The sequence below is a fragment of the Eublepharis macularius genome, chromosome 4, assembly GCF_028583425.1.
Source record: "Eublepharis macularius isolate TG4126 chromosome 4, MPM_Emac_v1.0, whole genome shotgun sequence".
NCBI classification, from domain to species: Eukaryota; Metazoa; Chordata; class Lepidosauria; order Squamata; family Eublepharidae; genus Eublepharis; species Eublepharis macularius.
Genome location: NC_072793.1, coordinates 155,658,990 through 155,684,395, shown reverse-complemented (window position 1 = coordinate 155,684,395; position 25,406 = coordinate 155,658,990). Strand labels below are relative to the sequence as shown.

At 42.9% G+C, this 25,406-nt stretch overlaps 1 protein-coding gene across 2 annotated transcripts; it reads left to right on the top strand.

Moving 5' to 3' along the window:
• Nucleotides 1-19: 19 nt before the first annotated feature.
• Nucleotides 20-23,387, top strand: LOC129327353 (E3 ubiquitin-protein ligase TRIM7-like). 2 transcript variants are annotated; one of them, XM_054975917.1, is made up of 8 exons: nucleotides 20-260; nucleotides 4,656-5,246; nucleotides 10,246-10,341; nucleotides 13,761-13,991; nucleotides 16,739-16,761; nucleotides 18,538-18,653; nucleotides 19,499-19,534; nucleotides 20,954-23,387. In XM_054975917.1, the coding sequence occupies exons 2-8, from the start codon at nucleotides 4,698-4,700 to the stop codon at nucleotides 21,466-21,468; spliced, it is 1,566 nt and encodes a 521-aa protein (XP_054831892.1). In that variant the 5' UTR covers nucleotides 20-260; nucleotides 4,656-4,697; the 3' UTR covers nucleotides 21,469-23,387. The 2 variants fall into 2 exon arrangements, with proteins under 2 accessions (XP_054831892.1, XP_054831893.1); XM_054975918.1 differs by lacking the exon at nucleotides 20,954-23,387 and adding an exon at nucleotides 20,793-20,947.
• Nucleotides 23,388-25,406: the final 2,019 nt, after the last annotated feature.

Below are 25,406 nucleotides of genomic sequence, written 5' to 3'. Positions count from 1 at the left end.
ACACTGCATGTGTATATACATAGAGCCCGGTGCTGACATACATTTATAAATACACTGCAAGATTGCCAACCTCCAAGTGGGGTCAGGCGATCAGGCGTTGCAACTGATCTCCAGACTAGAGAGATCAGTTACCTGGAGAAAATGGCAGCTTTTGTGGGTGGATTGTATATCTCACTGAGCTCCATCCCCTCCCTCTCCAGGCTCCACGCTCAAAATGTCCAGGAATTTCTCAACCCAGCGTTGGGAACCTTAATATATAGGTCTGTATACCTTTTAATTTTTTTAGTTATAATTTCATTAGAAAATAAAAGGAGGACGTGTCTACAATTTCAACACGCCGGTGTGGCGGTTTCAGACTGTTGGTTTTAGGGTTATTTTTTAAATTTAATTTTTAAAAAATTATAATTTCCTCTTAAAATCTCATCTCTGAGCCAAAGGCTTTTGAAAAAGTTCACACCGAACACAGTGCATAAAAATGCTGACGTCATTAAATATTAAAAATAAATTAAAATGGCAATTACTTACCATTGCTAACCCAGCACTATAAAAAATAACCCACATTGCTGGGATGGGGTGGGAGCAAACATTTACAGCCCCTTACAACACAGAAGAATCCTGTTAGATCAAGCCAGTCTCACCCCCACCTTTTGCACACTCACAAATTTACACAAAGCCTGAGTGATTAAAAATATTTCATGCTGATATCTAAGGCTCAGAAGGTACCATGTGTTGGGAGAGAGTTCAGTAGTTGAAAGATGCCATTGCAGAGAAGGCCCTGACTTTGGTGTCTATCCACCTTGCCCTTAATTATCATAATATACACAGCAGGACTTCCACTGAACATCTTAATTGATTGGTGTAAGTGATCATTTAAGTGCCCTGATCGTAATGCAGGTTGGGATCTGGCATGAGATGGGTTTGCTTTTATAAAAGAATTAGAAAGACTGTAGCGGAAAAAGATAAGGGTGTATATTTCCACTATATATTTGTACTGGCCCCATACTAGCTTAATTATATCATCCTGGAAATTTTAATGTTTAATGTTAGAGAGATGCCCCCCTACCAGCTCAAAAAGCCACAATTATCAGAAAGTGACTGTTAAACCAACATGTCTGCAGATAATATGCCCAGAAGAAGACAGGGACAGAAGGGGAATGGAGGAAGATACAGGATAAAATGCTTTAAAACTAGGGCCCATATTGCAAGTTGAAGTTAAAACTGTTCCCCAGATCTGAAAACAACTGATTTAGACCCAAGACCACTTTTAGTAAAGTGAACTATATGTACATCTTATATTATTTTACTATCTGCATCTTGATAATATTTATTGACTATATGATATTACAAGACCTATATGTGTAACTTAGGATCTTGATGACTCAAATTCAATTCCCTTCTTTGCCATGGAAGCTTGCTGTCAGTCAAAAACTCTCAGTTTAACCTACCTCAAGGGTTTGTTTTGAGGAAAAAATGGAGGAGAGGAAGAGAGAAAGGCAGGATATAAGTGATGTAAAATGAATAAATAAATTTCAACATAGCCTGGGGGAGGCAGTTTGTGAAAAACAGCAACTGTTAAAACTCAGAGCTAACCTGAACAATCCTCACGTGCATGAGTCCAGGCATTCATACACAGGGCTCATTTCGAGGGGGAATGCGCAGGAATGCAGTTCCGGCAGTTCCCCGAAGAGGTCACATGTCAGTTGGCCCCACCCATCTGATTCTTGGCCATTTTGGGCCCGTTTCAGCCTGGATTGGGGCCGAAACGGCCCGGAACAGACCTCTGATGGGTGGTGAATCACTCTCCCACTCAGCAGCGGCCTGATCCTGACCATTTTGGGCCCCTTTTTGGCCCTTTTCATCCCCTTTTTGCCATTTTGGGCCCAATTTCAGCCCTGAGTGGCCAGGATTCGGTCCAAAACAGCCAGGATAGGTGATGTCAGGGGCTGTGGCATATGCAAATCAGTTATGTCAATGGCACACTTCTGGTGATGGCAAGGGGTGTGGCATATGCAAATGAGTTATGCTAATGATTTCCTCCAGCCCTTTTTCTACAAAATGACCTGTTCATACATAAAACAAAGGTTGAGAGAATCTCTTGTCAGACCAGGGTATGCAGGCATGGGGGTGAAATCCTCCCTTCTACCTTATCTTTTTCTAGGTCAACTCATATTCTCCCCTTCAGGCTCTCACGCCAGAACTCGACCAGAATGGGATAAAAGGCTGAGAGAAATGCACAGCAAGTAAGGCATAGAAGAGGGCAGAGTTTAGCTCTCCTTTACCATGCACTTTCTTTGTGTTTAAAACCAGAATGGACCAACCCTCTTTTTAGTATCCCAGGAATGGAGGAAAAACTCGTAAGTGCACCAAAAAGGCAAGAAAAACAACCCTGCAAACCTAGGGTAGCCAAGGAGGTTGGAACAGCAGAAAAAAAATAAAATTGTTGAAAATGACTAAAAATATGAATTAAAAATACCGGTATAAAGTTTAATTAGAAATACATAAATTAGATTTAAAACATCCTGTAGTTCTATATATATATACTAAAACTTTGTATATAAATAAAATCACTAATATGCAGGTATAATAGTACAAATCGATGCCATATATACAGGGTTTTAGTACATTATATGAAGAACCATAGGATGTTTTAAGTCTAAGTTATGTATTTCTAATTAAACATTATACCAGTGTTTTTAATTCATATTTTTAGTCATTTTCAACTTCTGGAAAAACACATAAGCCTTCCTGTTCCATTGTACAAGAAAGAATTGCATTTGTTAATAAAACATGGAGACTTTCTCATAATTGCCTGACATTTGACAGTGAGTGTCCCTGGGGCAACAGGGTACAGTCTCTGAGAATTTCATTCTGACTGTCTGTGCGGGGGTAGCAAGGTGAGAAACAGAAATGTGTGTCCTTTTAAAACTAATGGAAGCAATTAATTAATAATTAAAATAATAAAGAAACCAAATAATAGTTATATAAAAATAAAATGACTATAAGAAGTTCAAGGACAAAATTCATGGAAAACAACCCAAATAAAATTTCTGTGATGCCACCAGCCTGGTGCTCAGAGAGAGCTAGCATTCCTTCATCTCTGCCTCCGTTTCTCCCTCGCTGTAATCAGACTCCAGGTTCTACTCATATTGGCAGCCGCCTTCTCTGTAAACTGGGCACTTGGACTTCTCCTGGGAGGAGAGCTGGCCTACTCGTCCATTCAGTGTCGCTGACAGGAATCAGCCCTACCTCACTGTCTCCTTTCCTCCCTCGTAGAGACAGCTTCCCTTCCATTTGCAAACAAATCATATAGGTGTCTGCTTCCCCACTCCCATCTTAAAGCAACTGGCTATTAAATCATTTCCAGTACTACAATTTCACTAATGGATATTTGTAGGAGTAAAAATAAGAAGAATCAAATTTCCACACACATAAGGAAAATAAAAACCAAAAAGATTACAAGCCTATGTTCCCTCTCTGCAAATTCATGTTCATTTATTTTATTTCATTTATGTAATTTATAGTCCACCTTTCTCACGGAGACTCAAGGTGGATTACACAGTATGAGATTATTACAGTCATTATCAAGAACATTTCTATAAACAATGGCATAGGGTAAATAGATACAAGTTCACAAAGACATAGCATTAGCAGGAATCCAATACAACATAGTGATGGTTAGTCTGTGGTAAAGTCTATGGTTCCTAACTCATGAATGGAGCATCTGAGGCCCCCTCCTTACAATACCACCCTCCTATCTGAGTAAAAAGCCTTTTTGAATAATTCAGTGTTGCATTGTTTGCGGAAAGCCAGGAGAGTGGGGGAGCCCCACTGGGGGGCTCTCCTGACCTCCTCAGGCAGGCCTTTCCACAGGATTGGGGCCACTACAGAGAAAGCCCGTGTATGGGCTGCTGTTGATTTCTTCCTGTAATTTCCTCTTTGGAGTGGTTATCTAAACATAAGGGGGAAGGGTCTTTTGTTGCAGAATGTTTTTACATGTCAGTACAGCCAGGAAAGCAGTGGGGCATTTCATATCATGTCAAAACAACTCCTCATGTGAAGTGCATGAATAATGTTTTTGCTCATCCACACTGGCTAGGCCAACATTGCAGTTCTATTCAAAGCCAAAACTATCCCTATAAATCAGCTCAGAGGGGCAGGGGGGATGACATGGAGGGACAACAGTGAAAATACTGGATTGCAGTGGTTTGGCAGTAGTGCTAACTGGATTCTCTGTAATAACAAATACTGGCAAATCTAGACAAAATGGCTCGTGTGAAGGCAAGCTCAGACTATCTTTGTCCTGTATCATTTCATCCAAAACATTCCGGTTGCTTTAATACCTTCCCTGGCCTATGTTTTTGAGCATGTGCAGAGTGCCTTTTCTCCCTTATGACTATCAGACTTCATACACCAGGGACTCATGGGGATGGCTGCCAGGTCACAGGGAACATCTTTTCTGGCAAGCCTGAGCTTTCCCAGCCCTAATGTTAGAACTGAATCACTGTCTCCAGCCCTGCTGAGAATGATGAAATACCTCTAGTCACACAGCAGGCTCTGGAAACTTCTGTTCTACTTCCCCAGCTTGAACAAGGCCTGCTGCTAAGACTTTCACCTTTAAATGCTGAAGCGTTCTAACCAGTTCCCATCCATTTCAGTGACAGACTTGTTGCCAGTTTAAGAAATAAGAAACTCCTGAGATGACCTCGCAGCACCAGCTGGCTTCTGGCACAGGAACACCCACCTTGTATTTCGTGCCAAGCATTCGTTCCCTGTATGTAGTTAAAGGAGGAGAAGGAGAAGAAGGTAGTTCTGAATGCCAGGAAGGAGCCATGGCAGCTGTGTTCCTCCCAGGAAACCTTCAAGATGAAGCCACTTGCTCCGTTTGCCTGGAATATTTCAAAGACCCCGTGTCCATCGAGTGTGGGCACAACTTCTGCCGTGCCTGTATCGCTAAAAGTTGGAAGAGCCTGGATGGAGATTTCCCCTGTCCTCAGTGCAGGGAGGTTACCCAGTACAAGAACTTCAGACCCAACCGACAGCTGGCCAACATGGCCGAGATCATCAGCCAGTTTATCTTGCGTGGCGTGAAGGGCCTTGAAGAGGATGGAATGTGTGAGAAGCACAAGGAGGCTCTTAAACTATACTGCAAGGATGACCGGAAAACAATCTGTGTGGTGTGTGACCGGTCTCGGGAACACCGGCCTCATGCTGTGGTGCCTGTAGAAGAAGCTTCCCAGGAGTACAAGGTATCTGTCTTTTCTGTCTGTGGTTCTGATTTTCTCAGTAGGCTTGATGTGGCTTGGGGAGACCTCAGTATTCCTGAATGGTAGTGGAAAGTGCCATCAAGTTGCAGTTGATTTATGGCAACGCCAGAGGGTTTTCAAGAGGTGGTTTGACATTGGCTTCCTCTGTGTAGCAACCCTGGATTTCCTTGGTGGCTTCCCATCCAAGTACTAATCAGGGCTAACCCTGCTTAGCAGCCAAGATCTGCTGAGATTGGGCTAGCCTGAATATACACACACTTCCTTTAAAAAAACATGCTTTGAAAGTATCTAACCCAACTCCCCAGTCACATCTTACATAACTGGTGAGGAACCTGGACCATTCATCTAAGTAATTTTCAAAGAGGAACACTGGGAGTTTTGACACTTGTTAGAAGCTCTTCAATGAGAAGATCAACTTCTGCAGTGTCCTGCATTGTGCAGCCCAGGGGAATGCTGCATGAGGGCTACACTCATGAAAATCAACAGGGATGCCCAAGAAGCCTGACCAGATTAACGGCCAGGTCTTCACATGAATTGAGCACGAACCCTACAAGATCCCCCCAAATCATCAACAGCATGTAGTTGGGGTCTGATAAAGTGCCCAGGGATTCCTTAGCAGGCAAATGGATATAGAAAGGATTTCCTGATGTACGAATCTAGAAAGTCATTAAAGCAAGTGGCTAGAAAGCAAATAGAAAGAAGGTACATCGCAGCACAAATGGATATTTATTATGAAACAGCAATGTACAATTTATTGTTTGAAGCCCCTGAGACAGCTGGAGTTGTTTGCGCTGCAGGATCAAAGCTCAACTGGTGCACCTGTGCCACACCAATAACTAGGATTTTGTGTACTAGTGGCACTTCAGAGAGTCACAGAATTTATTCCTGCATCAACTTTTAAACCACTTTATGTTTTTATTCTTTTGCAACAGATTAACTCAGCTACTTATCTGGGATTCGGTTGGATGATTTGTTGAGAGTGTATAGTTAACGGTTCTGAAGCAAGAACTGAACTTGATGAGTTTTCGATGTATTGTCGAAGGCTTTCACGGCCGGAGAACGATGGTTGTTGTGGGTTTTCTGGGCTGTATTGCCGTGGTCTTGGCATTGTAGTTCCTGACGTTTCGCCAGCAGCTGTGGCTGGCATCTTCAGAGGTGTAGCACCAAAAGACAGAGATCTCTCAGTGTCACAGAGATCTCTGTCTTTTGGTGCTACACCTCTGAAGATGCCAGCCACAGCTGCTGGCGAAACGTCAGGAACTACAGTGCCAAGACTACGGCAATACAGCCCGGAAAACCCACAGCAACCATTGACGAGTTTTCCTTTGTCTCTTTCAACCTGACAAAAATGAACAGTCTTTAGTAGTGTGATCAGGCTCATACCGTTGTTGACTCCAAATGCAGGGCTGCCCACTTTCAGCGGGGCGGGGGGCGGGTAGGGGGGATGAGTGGGGAATCTAGCATGGCCAGCTTCTATGCTTTTACAACATCTTAGTATGCAGGAATGAGGAGGTGAAGCATTTGATGGCATGGAGGACAGTATTTTTACTTGCTAACTATTGTGGGAATTTGTTTAAATTGAAAGGTGGTCCGTGAATACTGCAAACAATAAGAAAAGGCCTGCCCATCAAGCTTACTGTTAATAGGCACCAAAAGAAATTTGTGACAAAAGTTGAGCACTCTGACAGATTAAAGGCTGTAGCTGTAGTGTTTTGGCTTTCAAGAATATATATGAGAGAAGCCTTGATCTCTGTTTGAGTTTTGGTTTTATTTAGAGCTGACTGCAAAAAGTATCATCACCACACACACACACACATGCACTGCACGAAATTCCTGAACTATTTCTGGCAGGGAGACTTCCCAAAGTGGAATCAGATCCCAGGCTAACCCCCTGCTTCTTTGGAGAGCAGCCACTGAGCTTTCTGTTCATATCATCAATGTTGATGGTTACTTAAAATAGAATGTACTGCTGATAAGGGTAACAGAGCTGAAGAGCAGAGGGCCAATGTCGCTAGGAGTCTGGGGAAAAGGTGCAGGTGGTCCACACAGAAGCCGAGGCAACAGCCCACTGCTGCACGTCCACATGCAAGTGATCCAATGGAACACTTAGTAAACTATAAATTATGTAGAAGAGCTGGGATTTGATTTGATTTTGTCTTAATGGGGGTTCCATTTTTGATCAGGGTAGTGGCACTGTGGTGGAGAGATAATTTAATCCTTTTCTTTGCCCTGTTGCCCCAGTATATAATTTCAGGTAGGCAGCTGTGTTGGTCTGCAGTAGAAGAGCCAAGATTTGTTCCAGTAGCTACTGGACCCAACTCTTGTCCCGATATATAGTACCCCTTCCCAATGTGGCTGGCTAGCCTTGTGTGTGGAAACATCCTTCCTCTAGCACCCCGTCCCTGATCAAATTTGGAACTATTTTAAAGTAAAAAACAAAATTTTTGGCCATCCAGATATAGATTTCCTATGTTGTTTGGCCCTCAGGTTAACCGATCCAGGATAACTCCTTGGTTCTTTGTGAGTTCTCGCACCGCAGGAGCTACTTGTTAATTGCAGCAATCACTGTATAATGAGAATGTGTGACACTGACCTCATCTGTCATCCTGATGGCCATAAAAACAACCAAGGACTACGCCTTGCTTGTTTCTGATCCAGTCCTGTAATTGGAGCCGTCTTGGGAATAAATAAGAATGGCAGGACATGCCATGTACCTATTGTTATTAGCAGTGTGAACTTGAGTTCAGAATCACTAATGCATACCACCACTGTCCCTGCACAACTTCCTAGTAGAAGGGTAATAAGAGTAACATTTAAAATACATTAAGAGGCGAGCAAGACTTCATCTGAGCTAGGTTTCCCAAGGACTGAGCTTGAGAAATAGTATCTGCATTCAGTCTTAAGATATATTCTGATGATCTGATGCATTGCTAATCTCCATTATCAACTAGGGTTGTCAACAACCTGCAAAAAAAATGCCCCGCAGACATTTAATGTCCCGCAGAGGCTTAATGTGCCTCTGTGATGATATTAACCTCTGTTCCGTGAAAAAGTTTTGACTGCCTATTTAAGCCCATGTTAAGGGGGCAAGATATTTCTTCTCCACATTGTCGGTAACCCTATACAATACTCATTTATGTGAGACTACATGGAAGGTCTTTCAAGGCAGAGAGGATGATCCCCACACAGATCAGAGCCCTGGCAACATCTAATTTTAGAAACTCAACACTGGAGGTAACAAATCCTCATCATGCAAGCCAGCAGACTTACATGGTTGACCAGCGGAGCAAGAGGCGTTGCCAGTGGATGCACCCTTTCCTCCCTTCTTGTCTTCAAACATTTTAAAGGCACAGGAGTAAGAAGTTCGTTTTATTTGTCCTGACGATAAACATTTATAATAAATTAATATTTCACTGCATGGATCTGCAGGGAAACAAAACATCACCTTCACAGCACTTTCAGGTGTGGTAGAGACTTTAGTGACCATGTCAGTCCATTCCGGGTTATGATTAGAGGACGCAGGGTACAGCAACGGAGCTGATGCTGAGCAAGGCTGGGTGATTTCCCGGGAATTTTTTGTATGCCTCTCTGTGTTCTGTAATAGAAGATACTAGGTATGCTAGAAATGCAGTCAATCAATAATAACGTTCAGTGCACACAGGCATGTATACAACAACAGTCCTAAAAAGTTCAAGTTACCCCTCATCAGTCTGCAATTCTAAATGTTTGGTATAGGCTGGTACTTGTTCCATGTCCTGGCAATGGTCTTGTTGGTAAAGCTTTCCCATTACTGTCCCATCAAATCTTCTGAACTTGATTTCCCTCTTCATCTGTGGTCCCTGGGCTAGAGACAACTCAGCATTACTTCTGTACAAGCTTCAAACCGCTGGAAACCAGGCAGGACTTGCTCTACAGATATCTTATTTATTCTGAAGGCGGAACATGACTCCAGAGTGCAGATCAAAAGAAAAATCTGCAGAATTTATCAGCAAGTAGCAGAGGCTAAAACCACATTAAAAGTATATGATATTAACAGAGAGAGGAACTACTCCTCAGTGGATTTCTTTAATCTGCATTCCTCCTCTGCTGCGGTGTCATCTTACTCTCTGGGATGTTCCACTGCTGGGCTGAAGTCATCTTCCTTTCTGGGATGTTCCACTGCTGGGCTAAGGTCATCTCGGCTTTGGCCTTCTCTACTAGGTCGTTGTTTGCTTCTTCTGGTCGTTTCTCTATCAATATTCTGCTCCAGCCTGGTTTCACATCTGGATAAGGCATCGGCTACTATGTTGTCTTTGCCTTTGATGTACTGGATGTTAATATTAAATTCCTGAATGTACCAAGACCACCTTTGTAACTGGGTATTGGTATTTTTCGTTGATTGAAGCCATGTTAAAGAATGATGGTCCGTTAACAGAGTGAATTCTTGTCCCCATATGTAACTTCTCAACTTGTTTAAACCCCACACTATTCCTAGACATTCTTTCTGCACTGTTTCATTTCAGGTAAGGAGGATTTCCCTGTCGCTGGTTTGCAGAAAAATCTGAAAAATTAAAAAATGGCAAGGGAGGTTGGCGAGGAAGGTTTAAAAACATTCCAAACTATAGCAACATAAATGAGGGGGGCGGGTTAGAGATCTAGCAATATTATGTCATCTCAGCTGCCACTTTGGGGGTTGCCTATCAACTCCAGTGAATGACACCTGCAGTGTGGGAAAGAAGAGAAGAAATTAGCAAAAATGCAGTGGGGAGAAGAAGGTGGAGGAACAGGTAGAGGATGAGATGGTGCTTGTGGTAATAGGACAGTTGGGGATGAAGAAAGATGGTGTGTGCGGAAGCAGAGGTGGCGGGGCGGGGGGAGATGGGTCCAGCAAGTTACTCATCCATTCCTTGCATGTGTGTGTATCTATTATCTATCTAGAAAGGTAAACTATAAATAACATAAATAAATATTTGTCTGTGTATAACTTTATTCTTTCATTTAGGAACAAATCCAGACCCGTTTGGATTTTTTGAAAAAGGAGAGACAAGAGCTTCTGGAATTCAAAACACAGGATGACAAGAAAAGCCAAGATCTTTTGGTGGGTGCCTGTTGTTATTTACAAGGTTAATGTGGATAAAGACAGACAGCATTCAGACTCATGAAATACTGGAGATTAATCAAATCATGGTTTAAACTGTGATATCTGAATGCAGCCCCTGTATTGTTGTCAGATGTGAATAATGGCTGGACTCTTCTAAAGGAAGTCAGGCAGAGTTGCAAATGGTCTGAAAAAAGTCAAGCCTGATCTGGTCTTGTTCCTTTCATAGCAAACGAGGCATGGGGATAAGTATGATCAATTGTTAATATCACTTTAATGGCTTAATACTAAGCCATTAAAGACAAAGTTGCCAACAAACTTGGGGAAAAATGTCTGTCTCCTTTAATATGTGGGAAAGGCCAGTTGAAGCTTTCCATGGCAGGGAGGCAAATTATTATTGGGTTGCATCCGGACTAAAATTTACAATGGCAGAGTGGAGCAGTTGTGCCTTTCCCCTCCCATGGCAGCCCATTGATCTCTATGAAACAGAGAATGCACTTAAAAGGGTATTAGACATATTCATAGAGGAGAGGTCTATCCGATGTAAAGGCAGTTGCTGATCTTGCCCGCTTGCAGGTGGCACCTGTTCAGATGAGTGAAGTTGGTGGGCCGGGGTGTAGGAGGAGAGGTGGTCCTGCAGATATGATGGCCCAGGGCCATGAAGGGCTTTAAATGTGATGGCTAAAACCTTGAATCGCACCTGGTAACTAGGGGGCAGCCAATGGAGTGACTGCAGAATGGGTGGAATATGCACTGCCTACTTCCTGATAATAACCGAGCTGCGGCATCCTGCAGTAACTAGAGTTTCTGAGTGGATTTTGAGGGAAGACTGATGTAAAGTGCATTACTAGTCTTGATGTTACTATGGTGTGGATCCAGGTGGCCAGATCAGCCGAATCAAGATAGGGAGCCATTTTCCAGATTAAACTACGTTGGAAGAAAGCATTTTTGTGGCTGCATTAATTTGCTCCTCCAGTAGTAATGCTGGGTCCTGTATAAACTCATGGCTCTTGACTGAGTCAACAATGATCAGCCGAATTCCATCAAAAGTGAAGCACAATATCCTTCAAGACCTCCTCCGCCTTTCCAACCAGCATTACTTCTGTCTTGTCAGGATTCAGCTTCAATTGGTTCACTCTCTGCCATTTAACCACAGTCGTTGGGCAGTGGCTCTAGACCTCTACTGCATCCCCAAGAGATCTGGATAAAGAAATACAGAGCTAGGCGTCATCAGAATACCTATGCCATCCATTTCTGAGTTGTATGAGATCATTCTGTGTCCCAATAACACACCTTAAATTTACTACAGAAGTTGTTTTCTGTTTTCAATGTGTATGTACATCTCAGATCCAAACAGCAGAATTTGATGGCCCTCAACAACAACAGCAACAAGAAGATAACATTCAATATATATGCCACCCTTCAGGACAACTTAACACCCACTCAGAGTGGCTTAGAACGTTTGTTATTATTATCCTCACAAAAATCGCCCCGTGAGGTGGATGGGGTTGAGAGCTCAGAGAGCTGTGGCTCACCCAAGGTCACTGAGCTGGCTTCAAGCAGAGGTGTAGGGAATCAAACATGGTTCTCCAGATTAAAGACCTGCCGCTCTTAACCACTACACCAAACAAATCAACCCCAAGCAATGAAGTTGATGGGCAGCTTCAGAATGAATGAAAGGAAATAGTTCTTTACTCAATGAGTGATTAAAATGTGGAATTTGCTGTCAGATGATGTAGTGATGGCCACAGACACAGATGGCTTTAAAAAAGTATTGGACAGATTCATGGAGGCGAAATCCATCAGCAGCTACTAGCCATGGTGACTAAAGTGAGACCCCATATTCAGAGGCAGTAAACCTCTGAATGCTAGTTCCAGGAAGCAACATCAAGGAAGGCTTTGGCCTCTAGGCCCTGTTGTTCATCTTCTAGACTAACTGGTTGGCTACTGTATGAGATGGGACGCTAGACTAAATGCATCACTGATCTGATCTTCTTACGTTCTCATGTCTTGGGAGGTGCCTGCTGAGGGAAGTGTGAATCAGAGGGAACTGCCAGTCTAGATCTCGAAACAGAACTTCTAGACTATTTCTTATACTCTGCTGCCATCTTTCGTTTATGTTTATTAAAGCAGGAGTTTCGGGACACCTTAAAAGATTAACAGACTGTTATGATTGCTGACGTCGACTCACACCTTAATGTCATTTTAAAAGAGGTGCACAATAAACCCAAAATGTAGGAATTGCCAATGTTAAATAAATTGAAAGTGTGGCAAATTAAAAGGAGGGTGCAGCTTTTTCTCCTCTCTGCTGAATTTGCTGCTTTCCGTTTTTCTGCCTCCGTTGTCTGTATGTTTCTAATAACCATGAACTCCTCTGATTTTCATCTTCAGGTTTTTTTACTGCCTGAAACTCTACCCAAAACTGCTTATTAAGTAAGGTTGTATTTTTTCTCCCTGGAAGGGCACATGTGCCATTCTGTAGGAGATATACATTCAGCAGGTCATGCATTTCTGCTGCACTGCATCTCCAGAAAAGGTTTATGTGATAAATTTTCCAGATGGTATGTGATTGATAAAAAGTGCAGGAGACCTCCAGGTGGAAAAGGTGGCAAGATGCCAGAGCCCTTAAAAACAGAGAGCTGTGTCATGTGAGTGCTTATGTGATTATGGTGCTGAAGTCTGGAGCAAGCATTCTCATCAAGGCATTGAGGTTCATCAAGTCAAGCGCAGACCCATCAGGCACCTCAAGAAGTCACCTTGTTTTTTCTGCAAAAACAGGGAAGTTTTCAAGGACCCAGATTGGGTCACCATGGGCCAGTCACTCTCTCTCAGCCTAACCCTACCTCACAAGATTGTTGTGAATATAACATGGAGGAGAGGATGATGATGTAAGCTGCTCTAAACTCTTTTGAGGAAGAGTGAGATAAAAGTATACTAGATAAATAAAACGTACAGTTTGTGGGCTGCTTTGGCAAGGTAGGTGAGAAGTAAGACTGCCGATAGATCTTGAGAAAAATGTCATGTCCCTTTAATAGAGACTTATTGTATGGAAATGGGCAGCTTAAGCTTTTCATGACATGGAGAGAAATAATCACCCCTTGGTAAATAACATACTATTAAGTCTCTGTTAAATGGACAGGGCATTTTTTCTAGGCAGTTGGCAACCCTATGCTTTTCACACCTAGCAGCACTGAAATAATGGCATCTGCCTCCACACAGGTGGAAAGGATTACTGCAGCCAACTGTTCACTATGTTGCCTTTACCATAAGTTGACATCAGAGGGACAAAGGTCTATTTTTAAACCAGTTAGGGATGGTAGCCCTCCCTCTTGGTGATGATCTTTTTAAAAATGATAAATATACGTAAGAAATTTGCATACTATAATACTGAGAAGACTAACCATCTGTTTTTTTTGAAGAAAACAATAGAGATCGAGAGGCAGAAGGTGATCTCTGAGTTCGAAGGGCTGCGGCAGTTTCTGTATGAGCAGGAGCAGCTCCTTCTGGGACAGCTGGACAAGATGGAGAAGGGCATCACCAGGAGGCAGAACGAGAACATCACGGAGCTCTCCAAGGAGATCTCCCTCCTCAACAAGCTAATTACCGACTTGGAGGAGAAGCTCCAAGAGCCAGTGCTTGAATTCCTCAAGGTAGGACCTGCGCTGTGCATAAATTCCAGAACGGTTGTGCCAAGGAACATCCTCACCCACCTGGGTCACACTCCTTGCTGAACTGTGTGGTCTCCATAGTTGAGCAAGAAGCTTTCTGAGCACTTGAAGAACTTGCATGACTGGTTGTGTTTTCTTGGACAAATGCTCCTCTCTTATTTTGCAGCTTATGCTAGGATTAAAGGAAAGTAAAATCCATTTGGGGTCTGGCTTTAAGTTAGTGTTGGTTACCAACTGGCCTTGTGAAATATATCGTGGCCTTAGCGCGTGGAAGCAGGCAGCTGAAGCTTTTCATGGCTTGGAGGTAAATTATATCCTATTAAACCTCTATTAAAGGGACAGGATATTTTGTTTCTAGGTAGTTGGCAACCTGGCATAGGGATGCTATTTCTTCCACTAGAACAGAAGGCCTCTCAGCATCCAGACTTGCTGCAGTCAGGGGTGGGAAAGTGTGTCAGTGTCGTACCGGCAAATTTATGTCATTTCTGGTAAAAACTAGAAGTGACAGGGGGACACTCTAGCATTTTACAAAAACTGTATGGTAAAGCCATAGAGTTTTTGTAAATCCTACAGCATCAAAAGATGTCACTTCTGTTTTTTGCTCCCAGCAAGCCAGTCCCGTCCTCCCAATTCCTTATGGGGGTTCCCTACCTGGTAACCCTGGCTAAAGAAACTAATTTAGTCTTTACTTTCAGTGTTTTTATATAGTTTGATTTTAACTTTCAGTAGACTGTAAGCCCACTGGGCAGAACCTTTGTATGCGTGTATATGTGTTCTGTACAGTGCTTAGCTTTTTTGATGTTTTATAAATTATATTATTGTTATTATGAATATATGAAGCTGCCTTCTCCCAGCGGGCAGTGGCTTTCTAGACAGAGAGATGTACTTCCTTATTCTATCTTCTTTCCACTGGATAGGCTAGAAGAGAAGATCCAGGGTTGCCAACTGTCCAGAGAACCAATTTCCTGCCCCTTTAATAGAAGCTTAGTGTATGGAAATACACAGGTGAAGCTTTTCATGGCATGGAGGTAAATTACATCACCTGGCAAATAACAGCCCATTAAACCTCTCTGTTAAATGAGCAGAACATTTTTCTTTTGCCCTACATACACTTTTATTTGTAGGACAATTAAGAGTGCTGCTGCTGGTTCTTTCAGGAACAGCAGCAGCTCAGAGGGCTTGAATTTGCGGGGAAGAAATTCTAAGAGAGTATTACGGGAGCTCAGATGTTAGTGATCATATGACCACAGAAATAGTCTTTATATAGCTCACTAAGTCATATTATTCAATAAGATTTTCAGGGTTGCTCAGAAAAAAGGGGTTAATTCTGATTTGTATTTTCTAATTCATTTGAATATATGCAGGTATCAATTTAACCATCATCTAAGCTTGCCAACGGGTCAAAAGAAAAACCTGCTTAGCGTGCTCCTCTGCCACCAACAGTATCTTGAGCTGCAGAAATCTCTTAAGTGAAGTGATGGCATGGAGATATGTGTTATCGCCTACTATAGATCAATCTCCTGTTAAAGGCACAGGAACACTGCCTGGTTAAAAAGTTGGCAAACTGAGCTATTGGCTAGTAGAATTGGCAATGGGTTTAGTTAAGCAGCCACCTCAAATGTGACTGAGGCAGTTTCAAATGAGTTGTATATAGAAATATTATTTGCTAACTTGGTGTGCTCCAATAAAATCTCTCTTCCCTTCAATCACCTGCAAGTTTGTGTGCCAAAAAGCTGTGCTATTTGGTGTCAGTTTTTGGATGTGATTTTTCTGCTCATTACTGCTCTCAGGTTGCACCTGATGTTTCCATGGTATGGAGTGTCTAGTTTCTTAGCCCTATTTAAAGGCTGCCACGTTCCTTTCTAGAGATGGGTTGCACTTGAGAACTCCAGGCTGTGGGCCAAATTAGACACGACAGCATCTACAGGTCCGACCTGTGGATGCCTCTGCCATTTAAAAGGGATTTTAAAATGCCCCAAGGGCCTGATCCTGATCAGTCCTGCATAGGGTTGTCACCTCTGACCTGGAAAACTCCTGGAAATTTGTAGGGGTGCCTGTGGAGGGGAGAATTTGGGGACAGATTTCACGTAGAATCTATGGTATGTCAGAGGGCAGGCTTCTGGAGAGGCAGCATTAAAAAATAGAAATAAATAAATAATAAGCTACCATTTAATCTCTTGGATCTTTTTTGTCTGGAGATCAGTTGTAATTCCAGAACTCTAGGCCCCACCTGGAGGTTGGCAACCCAAGGCCTGCAGTACTGTGGCTTAAGGTGCTCTTGTCCCTTTCCCATGGTGCTTTTTCAAGTGCCAAAACAGCCGCGTGTGGCAGGTGGCCATTTTGGTACTTGAAAAGATAGCGGGGTGGGGGTGGGGAGGGCTTGCAGAATTTTCAAATGTCACCTGCGGATCAGACTTGTGCATGCTATCATATTTAATTGGGCCACGTAAGCTGTTTCTGCACTACCACCCCTCCTGGTTAGGGTTGCCAAGTCCTCAGATCCTGGGGCTTGCTTTTTAAATCTGTTGTGGTGCAGCAGTGTGGCAGGTGGCAAACCATCTTGGGTCAGCCCTGTTGGCCTCCACCTTATGATAGTAATCAAAAAGGTCCTCATGCAGCAGATCGAGAGAGAGGGAGAAGGTGTGTGTGTGTGGGGGGGGAGAAACAGAATCATATACTTTGCAGTGCCAATGTGGAACGTATAACTAGGAGATGTCTCTCTTTTCTAGGATGTGACGGGTGCCCTTGTCAGGTATGGAGATGCATTTTCACCTTCTCTAGTTCTTTGCTCATGAACCAGCTAAAAGGTCAGTCACTGGCAGCCATTCAGAGAAATATAGTCACTGAAGAATGTAACGGACAGTGTCTCATCTCCCTCAGAGTCATTGCAGATCCAGCCCATGGACCATATAACTTCTTCAGGGAGTGGGAATGTTATCCCTTTCCACCATGGCAGTCTGTTTCTCTTCATCTACAGAGGTTCTTCTCCTGTTAGTGGTGGGGAAAGTTGTACTTTGCAGGGCTTTTTTTCAGCAGGAACGTGGTGGAACGGAGTTCCGGAACCTCTTGAAAATGGTCACATGGCTGGTGGCCCCGCCCCCTGATCTCCAGACAGAGGGGAGTTGAGATTGCATCTCAACTCCCCTCTGTCTGGAGATCAGGGGGCGGGGCCACCAGCCATGTGACCCTTTTCTCCGAGGGCAACCCACTGAGTTCCACCACCTCTTTCCCCGGAAAAAAAGCCCTGGTACTTTGGTTTTGTGCTATGAAATTCATCTTGGCTTTGCTTAGGCCTTTCGTTTCAGAGGGCTAACCATGTTAGTCTGTTGTGGCAAAAGAAAACAGAAGACCAATGGCACCTTAAAAACTAACAGCATGTATTCCAGCATGAACTTTCATGAGCTAGAGCTTACTTCTTCAGTTCTCCCTAGAACCTTCAAATGAGTCACGGCCTGCCTTGTAAGGAAGAGGCTAACTGCTATTCATTTAGTACTTTTAGTACTTTTCATGCCACACATTCTCCAAGGAGATTAGTTGGTGTTCATAATTCTCCCCTCCTCCATTTTATCCTCACAACAAGCCTGTGAGATAACATTATGCTGAGACAATGTGACTTGTCGAGGGCTGCCCAGTAAGTTTTATGTAGGCTTCCCAGGTCCCTATAAATTCCGGTGTGCATGAGGGACCTGGTACTTACTCGGATGCTCCTCTTCGCACGTGCACAAAGTGCATGACCGGCAGACAAGCAGGTATACTGCCGGGAGATTGCCTGCCATCAATGGGCATCTGGGATCCCTAGTTTTTTTATAACAACAACAACATTTGATTTATATACCGCCCTTCAGGACAACTTAACGCCCACTCAATGCAGTTTACAAAGTGTGTTATTATTATTCTCACAACATCACCCTGTGTGGTGGGTGGGGCTGAGAGAGCTGTGACTGAGCCAAGGTCACCCAGCTGGCTTCAAGCAGAAGAGTGAGGAATCAAACCTGGTTCTCCAGATTAGAGTCCTGCCGCTCTTAACCACTACACCAAACTGGCTCTTATATATGGCAAGTAGAAATTTGTATCCGGACACCATACAGACATTTGAGCTTTGCTACAAATAGCACAGATACTACCTTTTGTATTTCACAATCTTTTGGCCTCACTAGTTACATTTTTCTTAGTATCCTCATGGTGTGTGTGTATCTATCTGTATGTCCTTTAGAAAAAAACTGAATGCTAGTCTACAAAATATTTGATAATCTTCAAGATATCACAAGACTCTTTCTGTTTTGGCTAGGAATATTTTCACAGCCTTAAAGCAGTTCCAGTTTCAGATCACAATGAAAAGACAAACCTGCATTGGTCACAAAGATCATCAGCATTACAAACACCTCCCCTCTGTTACCATTCCTCCAGGCACTCAGAAATGTCATTTAAACTTCATACTTGAAAATTCTCTGGGGGAAAATATAATGGTTCTCTGCATCATCAATATATCAACTTGGTAATCCTTCTGTTTTTTTTTTAAACTTGTTAGAAGTGATGATCTTAAGTGTCAGCTGCCCATCGCTGTTTCTTCTGACATGAAAGGCCACATCTCCAATTTCTCTCTGAAGACTGTGGTCCTGAAGGGAGCGTTGAAGAAATTCAAAGGTAAAGGAAAGCAACACCTCTCAGGCTGCAGAATAAGCAATGTGGGCTCATGGCATGGAAGTCCTGATACTGACAGAGAACTAGGGGAGGTAGACAGAACAAGGCTAATGGCCAGTGTGAGTCACAGTGGCCCATGGGTGCTCACCCTCCACAGCTGCTTCTAAAGACTGCAACTGATTTCCTTTCAGAAATAATACTGATTTTATTTGTTATTACTTCTTTAAAATTTCCATATGCTGCCTTCCCAAATGATCAAGGTGATTTACAAAAATCAATACAATAAAAGATTTAAAAAGAGTAATATTACCATGAAACTGTTTTGTACTGAGTGAGACCCTTACAGTGAAATCCTAAGCAGAGTTACTCCAGTCTAAGACCATTGATTTCAGTAGGCTCAGACTGGAGTAATTCTGCTTAGGATTTCACTGTTAGTCTATCAAGGTCAGTGTTTTCTGCTCTGACTGGCAGTGGCTCTCCAGGGTCTGGGGCAGAGGTCCTCACTTTACCTCCTGGATATTAATTGGAGATCTGGGGATTGAACCTGGGACCTTCTGCTTGCAATAGAGATGGTTTGTCACCGAGCACTTTGTCCAGCTACCTAAAATAATTAAAATAATCATTCAGTTTTTGATGGGAAGTCAGTATCCCCCATTGCCCTTAGCCTCCTTTTCATTGCCCTCCTGACATGGATTTGATGAGTCCTGGTGAGCTGTAAGGCAGAACATAATTTCAAAAAACAATCACATTGTCTAACCTGTGAGAAAATGTTGAATCTAATGCACAATGTTTGGTCCAGAGTGCCCTTAAATATAAACTTCTATTGATTGAGCATCCTTTTCTTTCAGACAATCTGCGGGATGAACTGGGGAAAGGTGAGAAAGGTAATTGCTGCAAATTAAATGGGCTTTCTCAAGAAGAGTGACCATTAACAGTCAGTGCAAATCTTGATCTTTTTAGGATAGCAGTATTCTCAGAAGGTTGTTTTAAAAAATAAACCTCTTTAAAAGTTTTTTGAAAAACAGACTTTTTTCAAAATTCATACTATTTCTCACATGCTGCATTTCAGCATTTCCCCCCAGTAAGTTCACTGATCCAAGTCATCAGTTCATGATTGCCTTGTTAGCCCCAATGGGAAGGAAAGTAGCTTTTACTATGCCACTTTAAGTTAGTGTAAGAGAATGCAAGCTTTTGAGTACTTCTCAGGCAGTTACATTTTAATCACACCCATCCTCCAAGGAGGGATTTGAACCTGGGACTCTGTGATCCTCTTCCAAATCTGCAACCACACTGGAGCCTGTGAGAGATTGGTTGCTTCTTGCTCTGTGCCCCACCCCCCGCCAGACCTGCACTGGATCTATTTTGAGGCTTTCATGCACTGTCGTCATACAAAATGGTAGAGTCCAGTAGCACCTTTAAGACTAATCAACTTTACTGTAGTGTAAGCTTTTGAGAACTACAGTTCTCTTTGTCAGATGATGAAGAGAACAGTGTTCAGCACCACCCTGCCCACATCCTCGTACCTGCCATTCCGCCCCTGTAGCTATAGTATCCAAACACTCTAGCAATATGTTGAACACTGATCAGAGAAAAAAGTCCGTTGGAGGTAGGGGGAAGAAACCCTGGATGTGAGGGGAAATGGGGAGCAAATCCCATGTGGAGGCTCCTTTGCAGAAGTGAATGCATATGATCTGGCAATGAGAGCAAAATGGAGAATTGCTCCCACACTAAAACAACCTTACAAGTTTCCATACTCCTTTACCAACCTAAAGGAGCCCCGTGGCGCAGAGTGGTAAGCTGTAGTACTTTAGCCCAAGCTCTGTTCATGACCTGAGTTCGATCCTGGCGGAAGCCGGGTTCAGGTAGCCAGCTCAAGGTTGACTCAGCCTTCCATCCTTCGGAGGTCAGTAAAATGAGTACCCAGTTTCCTGGGGGTAAAGTGTAGATGACTGGGGAAGGCAATGGCAAACCACCCCGTAAAAAGTCTGCCAAGAAAATGTCATGATGCGACGTCCCCCATGGGTCAGTAATGACTCAGTGCTTGCACAGGGGACTCTACTTTAACCTTTTTTTTTTAACCAATCTAAGTTGGTCTAATGAAGTATGTTCTCTTATTTACTCTGGGTCTCCATCTAATCAAAGACATGTCACCCTGAACAAAGTGACAGCTGGAAAAATGGCCAAGAATCAACACTATATTGAAACCATCATTTTGAGTCATAAGCCATCATTGCCGCAGTTTTTCTTTTTGCTGGTGGTTACGATTGTTGACTTGTTCTGAACACTCTTATCCTGCTTCTTAGAGGACCTGCTGCTGGACCCAGAGACAGCCAACCACCTTCTCATCCTTTCGGCTGACCTCAAGAGTGTGAGGATGGGGTGTCGGAAGCAAGACTTGCCTGACAACCCCAAACGCTTTGACACCAACTCCCGTGTCCTGGCTACGGAGGGATTCAAGACAGGGAGGCATTACTGGGAGGTGGAGATGGGGTCTTCGGATGGCTGGGCCTTTGGAGTGGCCAAGGCATCGGTGCGAAGGAAAGGATTGACTCAGTTTTGTCCCGAAGAGGGAATCTGGGCGTTGCAGCAAAATAGTGGCCGGTACTGGGCTGTCACTACCCCTCAGCGGACCCCAATTTTCCTGCCCGAGAGGCTCAACAAAGTTAGAGTCTACTTAGACTATGAGGGAGAAGAGGTGTCTTTCTACAATGCTGAGAACATGCAACACATATTTACGTTCAACGTCCCTTTCACTGAGAGAGTATTTCCTCTCTTTTCAGTGTGCTCTACTATGACTTACATTAAACTCTGTTCCTGAATTCAAGGTGATGTTTTGCTGAAATACTGCGGCTATGCTCACACACTGTAAATTAAGGCTTGCTTTTCAGGCCCAGACCTTACTGACCACAACAGAAGGCCTATTTGCATGCCAAAGGGACACGGCAGTGTCTTACACGTTTGAAAACATTGGGCAGGTGGTCTGTCCACTGTGGCGAGTTAGTAATAGGTGTCAGCTGCCCCGCTTTGTAAAATGGCATTTCCTAGCAGATGTCATATCCTGTGCAAGGCGATGAGTGACACAAGTGATTTACCTTGGGCACCCAGAGAGTCATGTGACTAGGCCCTGCTCTGTCTAGTCATAAATCTGTGACCTGCTATTCTCTCCATCACCAGCCCTTCACACGTATTGTGGGTTGATCTGTATTCACACAGCAGAATGAAGCGGCAGAATTCTGAGGGTCAAGAGTGGGTAATAGCATTCCTGGTGAGGGTCTTTTAATGATTCCCTATGTATAAATCAACACTCTTTCTAAAGGAGTGTTTTACCCTGCCCTTCTGCCAAGATGCTCAGGAGGCAGCGGAAAGGAAAGCCTTGGCCTCCAGAACAACTGGTTGGTTGTTATGTGAAAAAGGAGGCTAGACTGGATGGGTTGATCAAGCAGGGCTGTTTTGTTGTTATGGACGAGAGGGCTGAACTTCTGGTCCATTTCTCCTCTAACATCAAGAAGATTATGGTGATGAACAAAACTGGCATGTATATGGTCAACATCATAAAATGTAACAGTGAAAGTATTAAAGGCAGATGCTTTGCTGAGTGTATTTAGGAGTCCCAGAAAAAGTGAAATGTTCTTGCCAAGGCCATAGTCACAAAAACAGCCTTTTATTAAGGGATTCAGAATATCAGTTGGTAGCTTTGAGGAGAGTCACTTGGTTGTCTGCTTACCATCACATGACATTTTTCAAATTTGAATGTTAATTTTATACTCCAGTTGTTATAATTCCAGTACCTTGTTTTCTCGGGGTCATCAGGATATCTACACTACAGTTTTAGATTGATTTAAGACATTTCCTCCTCCCTATGTTGTATATGTTTGCTAAGTGGTTTATAGATCTCCCGGAGATTCATACCACCCTCATCAGACTCAAATTCGAAGGCTTTTTTGATGGGGCTGGAGGGAATGACAGTCAAATAGTTAAAGCAGATATCAGTTTGTAGTGTAGCATCTTTTGTCGTTCCACTTCCTAAAGAAGAGGAGTCTGTTTTCAGTCATTAATGGCTTGGATCCCAAGGTGTCATTCCACTTGTGCATCTCCCATTCCCCAAGAATTTTTTTTTTAAAAAAACACTGCAAACAATGACTTATATCCTGAAATAAATTTGCACTTGTGCAACTGATAATGCTAGTGGACTCCATCTATGAACCAACTATCAATTATGTTGTACTGTTTGCACTTGCACAAGGAATACCACTCATGCAAGCACTTGGTGAACATTGGAGTCTGAATGGAACAACAGTGGATCCAAGCCACTGTTTATGGTGGTTGGTGCAAGCATGATTTGTACATTTCATATGCCTTTCAGTATCCAGTATCCATTATCTGAAGTTTTACAATGCAGTTGCATGATGGCCTTTTGAAACTTGGTGATTGATGAAAAGCCTTTGCAGACAAAACCAAAGACATTACCTGATTTTGTGTTTGTGTGTGCCTTCCTTGATACTGTTGCAAGCATGTTCTTTCTCTAATTTTGGTGCTATCAGATTGTTCTTGAGCTCGTTTGCTTAGTCTGAGCAAGGGCAGTTAGATTATTTGGTGGGCAGAGTTGCTAAGGGGTTGAACGAGAGAGTGATGATTTTGGGGAGCACTGGTGTATCTGTGAATCCAGAAATTCCTTCCTGTGTGCTTGTTCTTGTGTCCCTATATGCTCAACTTGTATATTTGTAAATAAAACTTATTATTACAGAGATACCATAAGTCTGACTGTGCTCTGTCTCCTCCAAAGGAAAAAGACGGTTAAGCAGGGGCCCCAATGTCGTGCCCATGGACCAATACCTTACCTAGCATCTGCCAAGTGTTTTCAGAAAGTGAGTGGAGCCAGTTCTGATTGGCCACTGGAAACCTGATTGGCTGTGCAGATTAAAATAATGGTGGTTCAACAGCAGCTGCCACCACATTGTTGGTTTTATTCTCCGTCTCATTCTTCACTGGTGTATTTTTTTAAAAAAATAACCTCTGCACTTGGACTTCCTCTAGGTGTGTGGCTCCACCTCCCATGACAGCCATTTTGTGTTTGGCTTCGCCTCCTGCAGAGTAGCCATTTTGTGGTTGCCACCACCATCCTGTGTCAGAATTCCAAAGGTGCCTACAGGTTGGGGACCCTTTTAATGGATGCCCTGAACTTTGCTTAGAAGAGGAGTGGGAGTCTCACATTAATTTAGTAACTGATCGTGCATTTGATTAAAAAAAAATTCCAGTGTTAAGTTTTTGTGAACTAGAACTCGTTTCATCAGATGCAAGTAATACAATGAAATGTCAAGAAAATCTTTGATTCTTTCCCTGTGAACCTGAGACCATCATTTATTTTTCTACTTGAATGAAAATTTGTGCATATGCTGTCGCTTTGGAGTGCTTGCAAACCAATGCTAGAATGTTCAACACTTTTGGGGACACTGCATAAATATCACAACAATGCATAGTGCATATAGCTTTACAAAGTCTTGAGAAAGACCCTCTAAATTGGTCTGAATGGAAATGCGGAGTTAAATTTTCCCATGTTTCTATTTGTAGCAGATTTATTTATATGTAGGCCTCCCTGAACTGAGAAATTCTTTTTATGCCCTTGAGTGACAGTAAGACGAGCAAAAAGCATTTTAACTACCAGCTCCATTAGGAGCTCCAACCATGGAAAAGCAGATTCTGTTGTCTTGATGCTATCTTCGCCCATGATGTTTCAGGTATACATTTTTTGTTTATTTAGATAGCTATACCCCGTTTTCTTCCTTAATGGGGACCCAGAGCGCTGTGTAACATCCTCCCATCCGTTTTACCCTCAAAACAACAACCCTATAAGTTAGGCTGAGAGCGAGACTGGCCTAAGGTCACCAAGCGAGCTTCCATGGCAGAGTGGTGACTTGAACTTGGGTCTTCCAGATCCTAGTCCGACATGAAAAAAATAAGACATAAATGTATACAATTGCAGGTGGCCTTAATGTGTGTATCTTTAAGGATACTAGCTAAGGTTCTCTGGGGCTCCTGAGATACTATTGAGTGCAGTATAGCAGTTGGTGACAAAATTGGCATTTGCCGGGGCATTATTTGATTTGCAAAATGGCCCTTCTATTAAGAATTTAAAATGACTATTGTTGGGTTGAAGCCAATGAACCAAGGATCATAACGAGGACTAATATCTACGGTGGCCAGGTAGTGCTAAAATGCCAGAAGCAAGCTTTTATTTCAATCTATTTCATTTAGAAAAATCAAGAAAGGGAAAACGAAGGCCTTATTGCTAAGGTTTCCTGAGCCATTTTGACCAGAGAGGAACTAGAGAGATTGGTGCCAACGTTTTCAAGATTTGTTGACTCAGTAACTACATTGCGGTATGAACGCAGTAAGTCTTATTTTTACCTGCAGGGCATTGTACAGATACAAATTTTGATAAACTAATTTGGCTTTAATAAACGACTATTCGGAGCACCTTAAAGACTAACACATTTTTACTCTAGGAACATAATTTGTTGCTTTGGTAAGTCTTTAAGGGTACCACAAGACCCGTGTTTATTTTTGCTGCACCCAGTTAATATGGTCGCCCCTCGGAATGTTGGTTTTCGCTCCGCTTTTAGTTAAAGGACGATCTTCTTGCACTGCGCATTTTCATCAGCAGATGGCGCCATCCCTATAAAGCAATCTATTTTGTAGGTAAAGGCGCAGGAATGAGGCAGTTTTCCTGTCGTGAAACGTCCAATTGAAGAGATTAGG